At 42.2% G+C, this 18,194-nt stretch overlaps 1 protein-coding gene across 1 annotated transcript in view; it reads right to left on the bottom strand.

Moving 5' to 3' along the window:
* Positions 1-17,934, bottom strand: part of MYH15 (myosin heavy chain 15) — a 138,391-nt gene extending 120,457 nt beyond the window's left edge. The window contains exons 1-9 of the mRNA XM_037063352.1: positions 17,797-17,934; positions 13,783-13,889; positions 12,672-12,815; positions 11,160-11,316; positions 10,484-10,511; positions 9,098-9,191; positions 6,997-7,089; positions 4,769-4,832; positions 4,587-4,682 (exon numbers count right to left, since the gene is read on the bottom strand). Coding sequence (XP_036919247.1) covers positions 4,587-4,682; positions 4,769-4,832; positions 6,997-7,089; positions 9,098-9,191; positions 10,484-10,511; positions 11,160-11,316; positions 12,672-12,815; positions 13,783-13,889; positions 17,797-17,884 — 871 coding nt within the window. The 5' untranslated portion in view covers positions 17,885-17,934. The remainder of the gene's footprint in view (positions 1-4,586; positions 4,683-4,768; positions 4,833-6,996; positions 7,090-9,097; positions 9,192-10,483; positions 10,512-11,159; positions 11,317-12,671; positions 12,816-13,782; positions 13,890-17,796) is intronic.
* Positions 17,935-18,194: the final 260 nt, after the last annotated feature.

Genomic DNA, 18,194 nt, shown 5'->3' on the forward strand with positions numbered 1-18,194 from the left:
TTTAGGCACAAGTGCATTTTAATGAGGCCACTCACCTGAAAGTAATCTTATCCAGGAGCTGTTTCTTTTCTCAGAAATAGCAGGGAGGAGCCTGGAGAACTTTGCAGAATTGGGGGGGAGGGGTAAAGTAGAGCGGTGGGGAGGCATTGGTGGTATGGTGCAGAAACCCAGCGGTAAAAAGCTTCTACACAAACTAGTTTAGATGGCCACAGTCGCGCAAGGGCCCACACCCCATGGCAGGGGCAGAGTGGGGGAGCTGGGAGGCTGAGGGGCTTCAGTGCCTCCAGCAGGCAGTCACAAGGACCAATTCCATGGTGGTGGCTACTAAAATTGTTTCCAAGCATGGGCTTGACGCTTCACCTACATAGAAGCCAAAAATATGGCACCAGCTTTTGAAAAATGAAAGGAGCTCTATTTGCAAGTTGACTAGTAAGGAGACAGGAGGGAAAGTTCAAGTCTTGATATCCAGGGTCTGAGGCTGCATTTTAGGGGGTGGCAGTTTAAGGGTCCACACGTGTTACTCATGAGTGGTGTAAAGTTTGGTTAAATAGGAGAGGACCAATTTGAGCTGGTCTACGGTTAGAGTAGCAAGGAAGAATGGTGGGCCCAAGCGCAATATACACCCTTCTCCCTCGGCACCTTTCTGCATCCAGATGCATTCTTTCTAGAAGGCATTAAGCACATTTAATGGGGTTTTCTTTCCTTTCCTTACAACCAGGAGTATGGCTGCTGTCACCGGCCTAACCGCTTGCTGGGGCCGATGCTGTCAGTGTGAAGTGGAGGCTCCAAAGGGTATGCAGACTAAACACATGAGTGTTTGAGAAACTCTGAAAGGCCTTCAGCTAAAAGCACTGTCTTCACTGGGCCTTACGCAGTTTTATTTTCAAGGGCAATGAATTTTAATTGGCTTGAGGATTGAGGTTATCTCAAACGAGTGTCACGTAAACAGAGATCTTCTATTTAATTAATTTAATTTCTATCAAGAGAAATGGCCCTGGGAGAAAAAGAAACAAAAGAAAGTCAATGCATTTTTGTGAGACACTGTTAGGACTGGGGAGACTGCCCAGCCAATTAGGACCCACGCAGAAGAGCGCTGACTAGACTATGAGCACATGAAGGAGGGGGAGCCTGTCAGGGGCGGTGGGAAGTGAGTATTTTATCATTCGAGGCTTTGTTTTACATGTCACCCTGACGTTGAATTTTACTTTCTGCATGGCTGAATGTTCTCCAGGATTTACCTGTGTTCACTATGAAAAGGAGCAAAGCTGACACTGGGCTAAAAGAAGTTTAGATTGCAAGTAAGGTTTTATAGCTATCGCTCTCTGCCATAGCACCCATCATTACCTGTTTCTCAGATGTGCACGAACAGCTAAAGAGACTATGCACGGCCCAGCTCCAGAGAGAGTCATTCACACAGTCTGCAGCTGGAGTTGCCCAGTGCGCACAACCAACACATCTAGTGCCCCACGAATGACAGTGCAGAGAAAGTGGGTAAGGATAGACTAGTTCAAGAGAGGCCTCATGGATAAAGGGGTGCAGCTGAAGATGCTCCAGAATAGGAGGTCCAGATGCTGACAATTTCATCCCCCAGAGGCACTCAGGCCACCAGTAGACAGGGTCAGGCATACCTCTTGACAGGCTGTCAACAATGCAGAACACTAGGCAAAGTGTCAAGGATTGCAAGGGGCAAGGACCTGCTTCCTGAGCTCTTCTCCTATAAAGTTCGCACACCAGTGGAATAGCAAAAATGGCTATTATAGATATATAGAAAATGAAGTCAAAGAAAACAAGCGAAAAAGGAAGATATGTGCAGGGCCAATCTATACAGATGGCATTAAGAAATAAAAGATTTCAAGGAGCCATATCTGAGGCAACTGAGGAAGTGGATTTAGCCATGCCTGGACCAGAGGCCAGCCTTAGGTGAATGGAGGAAAGGAGGGAAGGGATGTCCCAAGCCATGTGGAGATGAGGAAGGGGCTGGCTCTGGTGTACCTCATGACCCCGTTTCCTTGGCTTCTTCAGTAGGTGGCCAGCCTTTCTGCTGAGATTTTTCCGTATTTGATTCTTTTGTACTACACAAATGCTCCTATTTTGAGAACGTTGAAAGTGATCTTCACATCGCTAAGATGTACCCTCTTGTATCAGTCCTCAGGGCACTCTGAAGCTTTTCTTTGGCAAACATGAATAGAAAGAATTCTGAATTTTTTAATGTCCCCAAGGACAATGCCTATCGAAAACAGGTGAACTGACAATCCTTAACTTGAACCAGCAGATGTCAGGCTTCGTGCAGCAATCATTTCAGTAGCCCCCAAACACTCAAAGTAAATGAGTTCAGGGCCATTATAACCACCACATACCCCACCCCACCCCCTCGCTCACTTCTCTGGGTGTTTTTTGTAGCTGGGCCTGCCCCCAAGGGCCACAAAACCCTGAGCCTGGCTAACCTGAAGCCACTCCTGTTAATTCCTTGAGTGCCAAGACGATGCACTTCAAAAAATAACCATTTTTCCACAGCAGCCCAGTCATCAGACTGTTGTGTTAGTAAACAGAGATACCCACCTCCCAAAAAGGAGAAAAATCTTGCAGTCACTCCTGGTACCCACGTCAGATCCTATGTGCGAAATGCCGTGCACTGCGTAAACATTTACGTCAGGACGATTAGATTTGCAACTGCTGATCAAAGGAAGACGCAGAACATCTGTTCCAGGTTTGGGTGGTAGGAAGGTGAGAAGAGGAATAGCTGCTACTTTTGTATCACTAATCACGTCCATAGCAAAAACAGTTGCCCTCTTTGCAGAGCTTTCCACACCTGGTGAGGGCACTTTGGAGTTGAAGTCCACAAAGTCAAATCACTGCCAGAGGTATGCCATCCGTCATCTAAGCATGACGGGCTGGGGTGTTGATCCCCCTCAGTTTGCTCACTGGGACCTTCCATCTCATCCCACACCCACTGCTGTGGGATCGTTGTTGTCCTCAGTAGCTCACATCATATGCGATACCTTTGAAATCCACTCAGCCTGTCCTTCTCCTCTTCCAGTGACTCCCCATAGCCCTTAAAACAACATGTAAACTCTCTGCCCTAGCCCGCAAGGCACTGTGTGGTCTGGTACCCGCCTACCTCATACTACACGACCCTCTCCTCTCCCCAACCCACAGTGATCAATTTCCTATTCTAAGAACAAACCAAATGCATTCTGCCTCAGGGCCTTTGGACTCGTTGTTCCCTCACCCTGGAATTCATTACTGAAAATCTTTGTCTACTTGCTCCCTCCCTCATTCAAGTACCTGGAAAAACATTGCCTTCTCAGAGAGATTGTGCCTGACCATCCTAGCTAAAATATAACCACCCACTATCCTACCAAATCCCAGTTTACTCTACCCTCTCACCCTCCTTTATTTTTCTTTATAGACCTCCCATTCTCTGAAAGTTTACATTTATTTATTTGTTTGTTTGTTACCTGTCTTCCATACTAGAATATAAGCTCACAAGGGCAGGAACCTGTCTTTCTTATTTACTTCTCTGTCTTCCATGATTAAAAGGTAGTGCCTGGTGCACCTACATTAGTCTTGCAACCAGTATTTGTTGAAGGAACACATAAAATTCGTTCCTTTACCCCACAAGTTGGTTTTCTCCTTCTGTTCATGGCACTACGTTTAACCTAGTCACATCACAAAACTTGGGAATATTTTTGACTCATCACTATCTCTCATTCTTACACTCAGTCATTGCCGAGATCTTTCTGGTCTTCCATGAATCCATCTCTTTCCCCCTGCCTCCCATTCCCACAGGTACAGCTTTAGACAATGGTCTTGTCCTCTCATACCGAGACCATTACAATTACTCTCTCCTAGTATTTCTACCTCCAGTCCATCCTGCCCATCCTACCAGCTTAATTATCATTGCCTTCAACAAACGATGACCCCCATTGCCCCATCCCACCTCAACAACACACACGCACACACACATGCTCCCACACCCTCCCGACAACCTGAGTTCAGAAACCATCAGAATAAAATCCCTACTATTCCTCTAAGCAAATCCTTTCCGTAGTTAATCCTGTCTCTCTGTTCGCTGATCTTGCCTCACCTTATCCCTGACATTGTACACTGTTCCTCCAGAAATACAATTCTCTCCTTACTCTGATTAAATCCCCTTCCTAATCTTCATATCCCAACCCTAATCTTCTTTTCTTTATAAAACTCCCATCATCCACTACACACCACAGTGATGCCTCCTACCTCTTGTCTATTGTCTATAAATCCCATGTGGTTCCAGTTATTTTAAGGCCTTAAATTGTCAAATGCTTTTTGTAGACAAACACACACATTCATTTAACTTTGCTGGGCATCCTACCCACCTCCAAACATTACAAAATTGAAAGAAAGTCACCATTTACTCTCTACTCATATAAAGTTATAATACATAGGTTCCATAATTAGTTCAATTCCTTAAGTTTCTGGATGAATAAACCAAGTTGCAAAGAGGCGAAGAGACTTATTAAATAGCACTTTGCTGGTTCTGATAATCTGACTTCTGTCTCTGGTTTTAGAATGACCCTCACTCAACTCCAGAATAATGCATTTACCACGAAGTTCTTTCTTTGCAGACAGAATCTGATAGAATATGTGGTAGTTCCTCTCTCCAGGCTGCTGAAAAATCACCCGGGACTTTTCAAGCAAATCTGCATGATGAGAGATGGAAAAAGACACATATTTAGGTGTTCTTGCAACACTTAGAAGAAAAGTGATCAGTGTGATGGCCACTTACAGATGTCAATGTCGGCAGATGACAGCTTGGCCCTGGCACAGAAGTGCATCCTGATGAACTTGCCCTAGGTAGACACAGAACACAGTGTCCTATTGAAACAAGCCTCACGGTTGCATCGGCTTCATTATACACATTACTCACACAGTGACTAGTTCCATGAAAGTTTTTTTGAAAGTAACATGGTTCTGAGCTAACATGTGTCAGTGTTGGGAGGCAGCCAGGACAAACGTCCGGAGCAGTAGTGGTCCTGACCCTAGTCTCCGATCTGCTGGGTGTGCTGATGTTCATTACTGAATTTCTTCTGGCCCCAGTATTCTTATCTAAAAAATGAGAAAAATTATATATGCTTACTATGTTCTTTCATTTGTTCAACAAACATCCATTGAGCATCAGTGTGATCCAGGAAACCTGCTAGGCACTGGCAATACCATATTAGAAAAATAGATGTGGTCCCTATACTTCTAGATACTAGGTGTAAGCAGCGAATGCCAGGGCTCAAATGTAGAAATATTGGGTGTGTTTTGAAATCCAAAGAAAAGCCAGTTGTCCTGGAGTTTATTGAGAAAGAGAAAAGGAGGGAGGCAATAAAAGAGAGTCTGAGAGGTAGACAGGCACTGGGCACCATATTATGGGAACCCTGTGGGCTCAGGAAGGAGTAGGGTTCTAGTATATGTGTGCTTGGGAGACATGGGGGGTTTTAAGCAGAGAAGTGATGTGATCTATGCTTCAAAACACCACTTGGGGGAAATAATAGATGGGGTTCACTTGCTTCTAGTGAAAAGCTTCAGTGGGATATAGTGGTCCAGAAAGGCTGCCCAGTGGCGACAGAGCCTGTGTCCGGATGCCAGATGCAGCCAAGGAGGCAGGCCGGTGGCAGCCAGGGCCTGTGGGGTGGGATGCTGGTGCTGGCAGAGGCAGGAGGTCTGCCAGTGCAAGGAAGGAGTCGGGGCAAGACTGTGCGGGGAAGGGAAGGAGAGAGGCTGCAGAGAGGGGAATTGAGCCAAAAAGCTAACAAATGTAGGATAATGGGAGCTGAACGTATGTATATAATGCGCATATATGTATATGTAAATTTACATGCATGTATGCACATGCATATATAATATTAATTGAAAATATTTGTCCTGGATTTTTAAATTGTTAAACTCCTTTTTCTCTCTTCCCTTCTCCTTTTTTCTCCTTCCTTGCATTAATCTATTTTTGTTTTTCTTCTTCTTTCTAGCCTTCTAAATTTTTTTGTTCTTTTTCATTGCTTTTTTTCCTTCTTATTTATTTTTATTTCCTCTTGATAGTCTTCTTTTTCTTTTTTTACTGTCTTTTCTCTTACTCATCCTTTTTTGCCTTTCATTTTTCCCCTCCCTTTCTTCCCTTTCCCCCTTGGGTCCCCCCCCCCAAGCTTTTTTCCTTTCACATTTCAACAAAAAAAAATCCCTTCACATTCTAACAAATCCCATATCTAGCAATTTTTTATGGACCAGTACTAGCACCTGCTATGCAGCCAGACATGAGAGTAAATCTAAGGCCTAGTGTGGAAACTAGCTAAATTAGCAGGAGGCTGTCAATTAATTATGCCCGGAGACTCAAACAGGAAGCCTTCTGCAAATTTCCTTATAAATTAGTAGTGACTCCCTGCATTCTTGGCATAAAATGGATTTGTAAAGTTAGTGTTGGAAATCCAAATCCTTCCTCTATTATGAGACTGCTATAGTTATCAAAAGCTAATGAAAAATATTTTCTGCCAATAAACAAAAATCCCCAGTGAAAAATATACAGGGGTCGAGGTGGCCATAGTCAGGAATAAAAATAATAATTGTAGTAAGTGAATTAGAAAATGCTTATTAAACTGATTTTTTATAAAAAGTATAGGAAACTGTGAAGAAGAAAGTACTTTCAAATTTTTAAAATATGATAAAATATAAAGCATGATACAATTTGCTAGGTAAGTTTTCCTACTACTGGTAATGGAAAGAAATTTGAAACTATTAAAATAAATATTTTCTTCCTGAAATTGACAAAATAGTAGAAGCTTCTCAGGTACATACTTTTATGTAGTCTTAATTGTTTTAATGATAATATCGGTTAAATTTCTTGAGGAATCTAATATTATAAACTTCAATCAAAGATCTTTGATGTGCTAGAAATTTTCCCCATATCTATGTGCTTGAACATGAATCTTACCATTTGCTTAAAAATTACAGACTCATATACTGCTCAGTTGTGTTACTCACGAAACGAGAGGAGTTGTCATTTCTCAGGGTTTTGGCACTTCCAAATGCTTCTAAGATAGGATTCACTTGTTTGATTTGATCTTCTAAAGTCCCCTGGGATACAGGTAAGAGAAGTAAGACTGATGAAGCTTTTAGCAGAACTCTGTACTGTGGCAAGCCCTCCATTCCCAGGTCAAACCCCATTCTTGCTCTGATAACCAGTAGTCAAAGCTGCTTCCAGCCCTGACCAGTGTGGCTTGGTTCGTTCAGCCTTGTTCCTCAAACCAAAGGGTCACAAGTTCGATTCCCAGTCAGGGCACATGCCTGGGTCACAGGTTCAGTCTCCGGTTGGGGTGCAAATGAAAGGCAACCAATGGGAGTTTCTCTCTCACATCAATATTTCTCTCCCTCTCTTTCTCCCTCCCTTCTTCTCTCTTTAAAATCAGTGAGCCAGGTACATGGGTGAGGACTAAAAAAAATAAATAAACTGATGCTGAATTTGGTGATGAGATGTTGTTTTGGAAAGGGAACTTGTAAAAATAAATGAATGAGAAACTGACAATATAAAATGTCCCTACAAATGTATGTGGGAGCTCATTTATTTGAAATACTTCTCTTTTAGTTGGTATTGGCTTGAGTAGGACAAGAAAATGGATATTTTACAGAATAAACAACAAATACCATAGCCTACTTTTAAACTTCATTCCATATATTTCCTCCCATTGTTAATCTTACTCTCTTCCCATCTATCCTCACATCTGAAATTTTATCCTAAGGTAATATAGCACATTCTTGGCATTATGGAATGATACTTTTCTTTGCTAACTTTCCTAAGTGATCTAGAAATCCATGTCAAGCAAAGACTTGTAATGGTGTTGATCTCGAACTTGAATGATGAGTGCTTAGGCCAATGGGCCAAAGCTGGTCCTCTACACACATTAAGTCTGAATGACCATTCAGTACCCAAACTGCAATGGCTTTTGTCTTTCAGCCTCAAAGGTCTATTTTACGGGTGAATTACATAGCATATGTTACTCACGAATTTATAGGTTTACAAATACTATGTCTCCTGTAAAGTATCTCAGGTATACTGTTCTTCAGATAAGTAAAAGAGCTATATGAGCAAAGATTTTATAAAACTGTTATGTTCTATGTGTTTTGTATTATCATAAGGATCAATGGCTAGACCGAACAAACAAATGCACATCGAACAACCTAAAATGCGTGCACAAATGAAGTCACAGCTAATAGAGTTCAATGATATTTAAGGGAGTCAATCAAATTCAGGGATTTGGTGATTGGAAAAGAAACTTTTCATGGTTTGAAAATCAGACTAGATTGCTATTTTGATATACTTCTTACTTTGCAAAAAACAGCAGAAAACAACCAGGATTGAATTTTAAAAGCAAACTAACAATGTCAGATGCAGAAAGTTGTGAAGCTCTAACAGCTCAATAACTCATATGTTTTGAGTTCCACTCAGCATTATCTAATTTTGTTTGGCATACCATCTCTCATGGTTTAGTTATCCTCAAATGATTATGAAATCCATCAACCTGTTAATGAAGCTGAACAAAGTAAGCAAACTTAAAAAATCATCAAGGATACAGATCATTGACTAGAGAGAGAGACGGCTAAGTTTTCAGTACATGGAAAGTGATTAGGTTGAGGCTATATCCATCAGGTGTTTGAGATTTGATCCAGATATTAGTGGTAAAGGAAGCAGAGTTCTATTTGGCACATACGACCAGCTCACCCTAGTTAAAGGAATTCGGAAATATCAAAAGTGGCTCTTCAAGGCACTGATGATCCTAGCCTCTAAGAAAGGTGGTTCGGATCTTAAGCGCCCAAGTTTCAGAGGGTCCAATTGACAAAGAGTAGAGCAGTAAATATCCCTTGAAGCAGATCTGAAGCAACTTACACACTTTCATGTTTGGGGGATAACCCAATAACGGTATGGAGCCACTGATGACTCTCTGAAGAGGTGAAGAAAAAGGGGGCAAAAAAAAAAAGACTTTCTAACTGTTCTGTGGTTCTTGTCCCCTGTTTTTTTCCTGTCGGTGGTCAGGGATCAGTGGGTAGGACCACCTCACCTGTTTTTCCAAGGCGTGTGAACACTTACTGGCTTTTCCCCTGATTGGCCCATGGTCGCAATGGTGGCAAAATACTGGATAAGGTGCTTGGTGTTCACAGTCTTTCCTGCACCAGATTCTCCTCTACAATCAGAAATTCAATGGCATAGTTAACCAGCTCTGATTATAAATGCAATGAAAGTTAAATAATTTCAACTGTATAGTTCAACACAAGAAGAGAAAGTTTTATGGAAAAGTGGAATTTATAAGGGAATTTGAAGGAGATGCAGACATTTCATTGGTTGGGAGAAGAGGGAGGACAGCTCAGGCCATAAGAACAGCATTAACAAAAATCTGGAAATATCAAAAACATTTATAAAAACAAGAAGCCTATGCATCACAGTCCTGTTAACAAAAAGCTAAAGAGTACCACTGCTAATTAGAGATAGGTGTCCTCATTACCAGCAAAGAAAATTTCATATATTGTGGCTACCTCATGGCCAGGTCTAACCATCTCCCTCAGAAGAGGGCCTACCACTCAGTTCACCAGGCAGCTGGGCTCCAGACTTCGCTTTTACCTTTGGGAACCAGATAACTTTGTAATGTGGGGAGAACACAATGCTACACTTACAGGCTCATCGCCCAAAGTGTCGAAGGATCGAGGCCTGCATTTCTCCATATGGAACTCCAGAAAGTAGCCCATCCTCTCTGCAAAGGGCTGAACTCTAACTGCCCTTTTGGCTCTGAGATTCTGAGATGCTGTTGTTATATTATTATTATTGGCATGGCTGAAGCAAATGGAGAGCTCAGTACACGGGGTGCATCATCATTGCATAGGACGAGCAGGGATTTGAGCATTTCACAGCCGCTTGAGTCTCAGCCTATCCCCTCCGCCACTACGCTAATAGTTCACCTGGCCAGATGAGATGCCCTTTCCAACCAAACTAGCATACGTATTGTATCATTGCACACTTTCCTTCCTCCCTCCTCACCCCTCTTTCTTGTCCATCCAAGCCTCACCATTTTTTAGTTCCTACTACTTAATGTACCTTGGCCTGTGCCAATCTGGCTGCTACAATAACATCCTCGGTTTCATGGTCACCCCCCATTGGATTTTCCATCTCTCTGACTAATTAGCCAGTCCAGAGACCTTTGGAAACTATCTGGGCAGGGAAGTTTTCTGTATCAAAAAGGTGATTAAAACCAGCTTGTGCACTGTGGTTTCTAAAAGATCTCCTGAAATGATGGAGGCAGCCTGGCTGGCACCATGTCTGGAGCAATTTCCTGGAGCAATGTTCCCAGAACATAGTCTGTATTTAAAGAGCAAACAACTCATAGACAGCAAATTTGTGTTGTAGTGCTAGTGAAATGTAGGTGTCTATTTCCACTGAAACTCTCACTTTTGGCCAAAAAGAAAAAGCAAGGCAAACACTTACGTGAAAACTACAGACTGATTCTCTTGATCTACAAAAGAGAAGAAAATGTCAGAACATCCTTCGGCCAGAGCTTCTACGTGTTGGTGTAAACTTATTCAAAATTCCCTTGGCTGCAATTTGAAGTCAGATAATAAGGAAAGAGATTTTCTCTGTATATAGTTGGGGTGGGGGGAGAAACGTTTAAATTGTACAGAGTAAAATAGATTTTTTCCTGCCCATGTCTATGCCAGTCATAAGAACATGTGAGTTCTAGTCCTATTTTCTTGCTCCAAATACAAGTAGCAACTGACTAAACGGTTGACATTTTTGCCATTTTAAGCCTTTTAAGAAGCAGGGTGTAATAATAGCTACAGAAAAACTTCTTTACGCCAGAAACTCTAGCAGGCATTTTGTATAATCAAAGTGGCCACCCACAGGGGGTTTACTCTGGGCCCGCCACTGGGCTGACCATTTCAATGCATTATCTCACTTAATTTGATGTGTGAACTAATCGTCCTCATAACCCTAGGAGGTAGGCCCTGTTTTGCCCGTGTTTTATCCAGAAGAAAAAAGAGGCTTCAAGTGATTAGGTAACTGGAAAGGCCATGCTCTGCTTACAATGCCTATGTGCCTCTAAGTGACACAGAAAAAGTAGATCAGATATTTTTATCTTTCATTTTGTAGGGCAGTCACTTACTGTGAAGCATGCCCTGAAAGGCGTTATTGGCCACACCGAAGATGTGAGGGGGGCCCTCTGATCGCCTCTTCCCTTTGTAGGCGGCCACCACTTCTTTCTGATACACTGGAAGGCACTTGTAAGGGTTTATGCTCACACACAAGAGACCCGAATATGTCTGAGGGAGGTTCAGGAAAGATTTCAGAAAACAAGTTAGAAATACTTCCAGGATTATCTGCTCTTTCACTGTTGGGTAACATTTGCTCAAATATTTATTGATACAAGAACTGGAAGGGGAGGGAGAGCTTTTGGATTTTTGCAGAGAAGGGAGTTCTAACAAGGAAGAGACAGAACCAGATTAGGGTAACCACAGGATTTGGGATTACCTCTTCCCCTGGGAGAACCTAATGACTCCCAGGTCCGACACAAACACTTTTCAGATGGAGAAGATACTAACTAATAGCAGGCCTGCAGAAGGGAATCTTCCCCGGCAAGATTAGGAGCCTGAAGTTTAAGGCCCTGAGGGGGGACAGATGCTGTGAGTCACTCATTCATTGTAATGGTTGCATCATGGACGAAAAAGATAGGTTGTGTCCTAATCCCCAGAACCTGAGAATATAACTTTATTTGGTAAAAGGATTTTAGCAGATGTAATTACATTAAGGGTCTCAAGATAGTATCTGGATGGGTCTTAAATGCAGTAGAAACACACAGAAGAGAAGGGGACGTGAAGAGGGAGGCAGGCATTGGAGCGACCCAGACACGAGGAACGCCGATAGCCACCAGAAACTGAAAGAGGCAAGGAATGATTCCCTGCCAGAGGCTCCACGGGGGTGTAACTCTGTTGATTCAATTTTGGACTCTGGCCCCTAGAACCGTGACAGAACAAATTTCTTTTGTGTTAAGCCTCCCAGTTTGTGGTAATTTTGTTACAGCATCCCAGGGACACATATAGTCACACAGTAAATCAGAGAGCCAAGGAGCAAGCTGGCTGGCTGCATGTCAAGGCTTCCACAGTAATGGGTCCCAAATGCCATCATCTTAGCTGAGTCTTCTCCGTGCTGCTTCTGCTGAATAGGTTTTGAGTCAGTAAAAATCTCAGCAACCCACCCTCTCCAGTTTAATGATGATGGCAGGCACTGCCTACTACAAACTAGTAAAAAAATATAGGATTTACCTATATTCTTTTACTAAATTCTCCAAGCGGAGAGATAGGCATTATCCCACTCTACCGTAAAAGTGACTTTAGGAAGATAGGAAACCTAACACCTGGTAAGCGACTGAGCTGGCATTGGGACACTGGTCTATCAGGTTCCAAGCCTCATGCCTTTACTTTAGCAGGACAACTTCTGGGAAGGGATATTAATACTGACAAAATATAACCGGGAAATGCTAAGATAAGGACCCTCCCTGTGAGCATTCCTCAAAGGTTATCTCCATGTGACTAGGCTTAAATTCGATGATGTGTTTCACCCGCGAGAGGGCTGGGGCATTGCCGATACAAAGCTTCAGCAGGAAAGCCTACACACGAACATAGATCATCCAACGGTCATAGCGCCTCCACAGGGTGTGCAGCACGGAGGCTTCATTGAGGTGAGTCAGCCCTGCCACGTCCTCAGTCATTTCAAGCCGCGGAGGATTCATCTGCTGGACTTCCTCCTCCTCCACATGCAGACTCTGCAGAGAGAAAAATTTAAGATTTGCTTCCCTATTTTATGTGTACTTATTTATTTTGTCATGTATCACAAAGAATTTTCAGAGTCAAGAAGATGCCTCCTTAGAGAATAGGGCAAGGAGAAGTTACACCAACCTTAAAGTGGAAAAACCTTATGGTGGAAAAACAGGGCAAAACAATCTTTAGACTCCTCTTTCTATATCACTAACGTATTGCTCTCATGCTCTTAATCCTAGGATTTCTTTTGAAAATTATAATTATAAATAAACCACCTTATATTTAGAAATCCCCTTAAACACTGTTGACACGACAGTAGTTTTGGAGACTGTGTCCGGAAGAGACAAGCCTCTCTCCTGGATGCCTAACATAATTGAGTTGAGAGGGTTGGGACTGTTACAGCCTCACTACATACTCCCTCTGTGAACCCATACAGTCTAGCTTGTGCCCCAACACTTGCCCTAACCTTCTCTTTCAGAGGGCAGAAGTGACCTCCTAATTTTGAAATGAAAGGTTTTCTCTAAGCCCTCATCTTTTCCCCTCAAATTTGACATTACTGACAATTTCCACATTTCTAGGCTTCTCTGACACTGCTATTCTTACTCAAATCATGCCTCTCTTTCTTGATCCTAGGAACACAATTTGCTTAATTGTTCCTTAGGTCACTATTTACTCCAGGGGCACCTTAACACACAAACAAACTTGCAACATTGATGACAGAAGTGCAAAAAGTTGTGACTTTCAGAGTCAATGATCTTTACTCTGAGCAATCAGTTTACTCTGATTTACTCAGTGTTAGTCATGAAATCTTTGATAGTAAGAGGAGAAGCTCCTGAAAGATGAATGGTTTCCCAAGGTTCTTTGTGGCATCTCCTACCACAAGTTCTTAATTAAACTATTAGAGAAAATATTAATTATTTGGTTAAACTGAGAACCTAGTCATTTCTGAGGTTTAAAAAATGATTCCTTTACCTTGCCATCTGTTGTTTCAACAATTATTTTGCCATCATCTCCCCTCCCTTTAACTTCAGCCTCAACATAAGCGCTCTTGCTGTCAGGAATCCAGCATGCCTTCATTTCTGTAGAGGAAAAAATATATGGGTTATATACAATAGATGTCAGACACTTTCATACTGATAGGTATGAGCTTGTTTCTTTTATTTTTGCTTGTTGACTTGAAATCGCCAACATAGGTCATTGCAAAATTCAATAAGATCACGAAAGATCATCCTGAATATACTCACAGAAGGACACTGTAGGAATAAGAAGCATTTTGGCAAGCAGAGGCTGGGAACATCATACACCATTTTGCTACTGGAAGGTTGCCTGTCCAAATTTCACCCACTCCTCCCACCCCCAGCACTTCCCTCCTACTCACAACCCCAGGTCCTGGGTGGCTGTCCTGGTGCTCTGACGCTCCCCAGCTCCCCGCCAAAGAACCTTGCTTAGATCTGGGAACAACTTAGTGAAAATGTAGGTCAGTGGTCATGTCTGTCCTTCAGGATTTCTTTAGACCCTAATTTTAATTTTGGAATGAAAGCCTTCCAACAGAAGTACATGGTAAAACTAGAGGGAGAGGGTTGAGGAGACGAAACACGGGTTCCTTTGGTCATGCAGCATAGCTGGTTCATGTCACTTTTCCAGCTACATTATTTTTCTCTCTTCAGCCTCCTCATGCCCATGACCCACCCCTAAGCAAAGCAGACCTCCATGAAGTGATTAACCAATAAGAGGTTTCTGGTCAAATGTGCCAGGACTCTTATAAATACCTGAGCCATCTTCTCAGGTTCTTTCCCACCTTAAGCAGATAGCCAGCGAAGATAAATAAGAAATAGACTTCTAAAGCCAAGTGAGTTTTAGCAGAAGCTCACAGATGTCCCTTGCTACAGCTTCTTGAGGAGATAGGGGGAAGGGGAGAGGAGAACTTCTGGCTAGAAGAGGGGAAATTTGAACCCATGGCACAGGTGAAACCCTGCTGCAGCCAACTTGGTCACCACCACAACCCCTGACATACGAACGACCAAAGCAAGGGAGGCCTCAGGCTGCAGGACAGGGCTTTCATCAGGGACAAACCTGGGGATGGAATATGTAAGAAACAGGTGAAATTGGGCAGCCTTCACCCCTTCTTCCACCATGCTTGTCTCTGCAAAGTATTTTTTGCTCACTGCTTTCTTGCCATCTCCATCCACAACGCTGTGCTCCCTCCCCTGTTTCCCTGATTGCAACCAATTCACCACTGAAACTGCTGGGCCAGAGGATTTTTATATCGCCATTTGACTGATTTTGTGCTTGCTTCTACTTGTCATTTGCATTGGAAATACTGGGTTTGCATTGTATCTATTCTTTTGGTCTCTTTTTTTTCCAAAAATGGATTTTGCTTTATGTTATTTCTATGAAAATGCTTGTTTACGAAAAGCACCCGTTTTGCATACCTTTTGTGTGTTTAAGGTAAATACACTATATTTTAAACCAAATGTTATCACCTGAAAGAAACACGAGTATCACCTGGCAGAGATTCTCTCCTTCCTTTTTTTCTTTTTAGGAAAAGAACCAAAGAAAAGAGATTAAGAGAGTTGTCCAAAATTGCATTAGTGGCAGTCATTAGAATACCGACTCTAGAAATCAGATCACCTACCTCCTAAATCAGAGCTCTTGCATTATTGTAGCATGCTTCCTCTATCTTCTGCCCTTAGCTTTGTTTCCTCCATTGTTTCTCTCAAGTATTGGGTTAACCACTTGCCTCTTAATTAGCAATTTTTTATCACCTCTGGAAACTGGGAGAGAAAAATTTTCGGAGATCCCTACTTATTTGAGGCCCAGTCCCTGACAAGGATATTTTTGAAGATGAAATAAATGAATTCAGTCAACTTATAATACTTTGCATTCACAAAAAATTGCAGAGAGGAGAATGGAGATAGCAATGGATTTGAGTCAGGACACCTGGATTTTAGTCTTGGTTTTCCTTAGTAACAAGATACAAAGAACAGCCTCATTTCTATGGTCTCTAGTTTTCTCATCTGTAAACTCAGGAGGTTTGTCTATGTGATTTTGTATTTTTAGATGATTAAATATCTTTCCCAATATAATGGTAGCATGTGTTACTGGAGAAAATGTCAACGTAGAGAAATATATGAGAAATTTTTTTAAAAATCACCCATGATGTACAGTAACTAAAAAGAAAAAAAAACCAAACCAACAAACCCACTATTATCCATGTAAAGCATTTCTTTCAAGCCTTGTTTCTAGGATATGGATCAAAATTGGAGCAATACTATATTCAGTTTTATACTTATTTTCAGTAGATTATTTACCCGTCCTTATATCATGTACATTTTGCTTTGAGATGGTGTTTTGTCTTTATCTCTAAAAGCAAGCTTCCTCCCTGACTCCCAGCAATTCTAGTGTCCTTTCCTGGGTAGCTCCCTACTGCATTGCCTTCGTTTTTCCCACTTATGGTCTCATGTGGTCCTCACGGAGGAAGGTCGGCAGAGTAAGCATTAAACAGCCTGACAGATGAGAAAACCGAGGCTCAGTAACAAGTGATTTGCTCTACTTCCCCAGCTAGAGGACATCAAGGACAGGGAATCTGAACCCAAGACTACTTGCCTAATATTCTTATCACACTGATCTCACTTGGCTTGAGTTCAAAAAAGCCTCCTACATTGTCTGCTAGCCCAGCAGGACGAAGAGCTTTTGCTGACTCTTGTCTTTTTGCTGTCGGTACATTTCTATGAAGAAGAATAATTTGGTCAAAAAATTAATTAAAAATTATGTGCTTGTTGTATTTTAAGTAATTATTTAGAGTGCTGACTGAGTCTACTAAATGTATCATTGAATTATCTCTAGTGCTTTGGCTCGATTTTGATTTTCTCCCTGACATCACCATGGTCTTGTCCTTTGTTATCTAACTACCTGCGATAAGCTTCTGCACGACCAGTTCTGACCTCGGGGACAGTTCTGTTATTATATTTGATTTGATGGATTATAATTAGCTACTTTAAAATGCAATCACAGTAATGAAATTCAATGACTGGAAACTGGGAACTGATCCAGAGCTGGTCTATGATGGAAATATAATGTTCTACATAACTGGCTTGAATTCTAATTGGTCGTATTAAAGCCTAATGTTGACTAACTAGGAGTACTAGAACAACTCTCAGTCAGTATTTATGTTGTGCTACTGAATCGTTTTGGAATTAAGATATGTAGGAGGCTTGATGCTAGATTACACTATGAATCTGACTCCAGATCCCCAATTAGCTGAAATTCAGAAGGTGGCCATGCAGCCCACACGTGGAAAGGGAAAGGGGACAATATTTATTTAGAGATTTTCAGGTAGCACTTAGCCTTTATCTTGAAGCTAAATCCTCATTAACCTTTGTTTTTGCCTGTAACTACCAAGGAATTATTAATCAGGGTTAAGTTAGTCTCCCAATTATCTTTTGTTTAGCGTTTGGCTGAGTGACCCTACTGACCTAGAAAACGTCCAGAGGGCAAAGTTCCAACATTAATAAATTCTGAAGATGGCTAGAGACAGCCTCTATTTTTCCTGCCTCCCCAGAATCTCTTCTTTTCTTCTTCACAGTAAACAAGCCCAATCTCCCGTCTAAGTGTCCGTCCCATCACTCTACTCTGGCATTCACTGACAACTAAGAGGTTTCTGAGAATGGCTTTATCTGGGGTCCCTCCTGCAGATATCAGCATTATGATTGTGTTTCCTGGAAGAGAAAGAATGTTGTAGGGGCAAGTAAGCAGGGCCTGCACCTGGGCCACCTCCCGGCACTCCTCTTTTCTGCAAACCTCCATTCCTTCCCCGGGTGCTCGGAGCTTCTCAGTTGCTCAGTCAGAGGTTCATAGATGTGGGCTACACCCCAAGCAAGTAAGTTAGACTCCAGAACTGATGCATCCTCTCAACAAATCAACTATCTCAATTGCTACCCAGAAGCAGTAAAATAAAGTGAAGCCAGCAGCCACCATGAATCTTACCATCGAAGTCCTTGGCCTGTAGCAGAAGCAGCTCTACCTCACTGGTTCTGAGGAAGGTCGCAGCCTCTCCAAGCTCTGACAAGTCCATCGTTCTTAAAGTGATCCACCCCAATGCTAGGCCTAAAGGAAGCTGAAAGTGTTCACTCTGCAGAAGACAGGTATGGGGAGAAAAAGCGGAAATGAGGCATCAGGCTCGAAAATGAGAAACCATTCACTATAGATAGACCAAAAGGATTAAGTCTTTTTTTCAACTGCTTCGATTCCTCCTCTCTCTGTCATGTCTCAAGTTTATGACAAAAATGGGACTTAAGAACACCTGACCTAGCAGGGCCAATTTATCCACTAGGCACAATGCCTGTGGCTCATTATACCTTTAGGGATCCAAAAAAGTATTTTAA

This window comes from Sturnira hondurensis, unplaced genomic scaffold (genome assembly GCF_014824575.4).
Source record: "Sturnira hondurensis isolate 20B ecotype Veracruz unplaced genomic scaffold, ASM1482457v3 Scaffold0014432, whole genome shotgun sequence".
NCBI classification, from domain to species: domain Eukaryota; kingdom Metazoa; phylum Chordata; class Mammalia; order Chiroptera; family Phyllostomidae; genus Sturnira; species Sturnira hondurensis.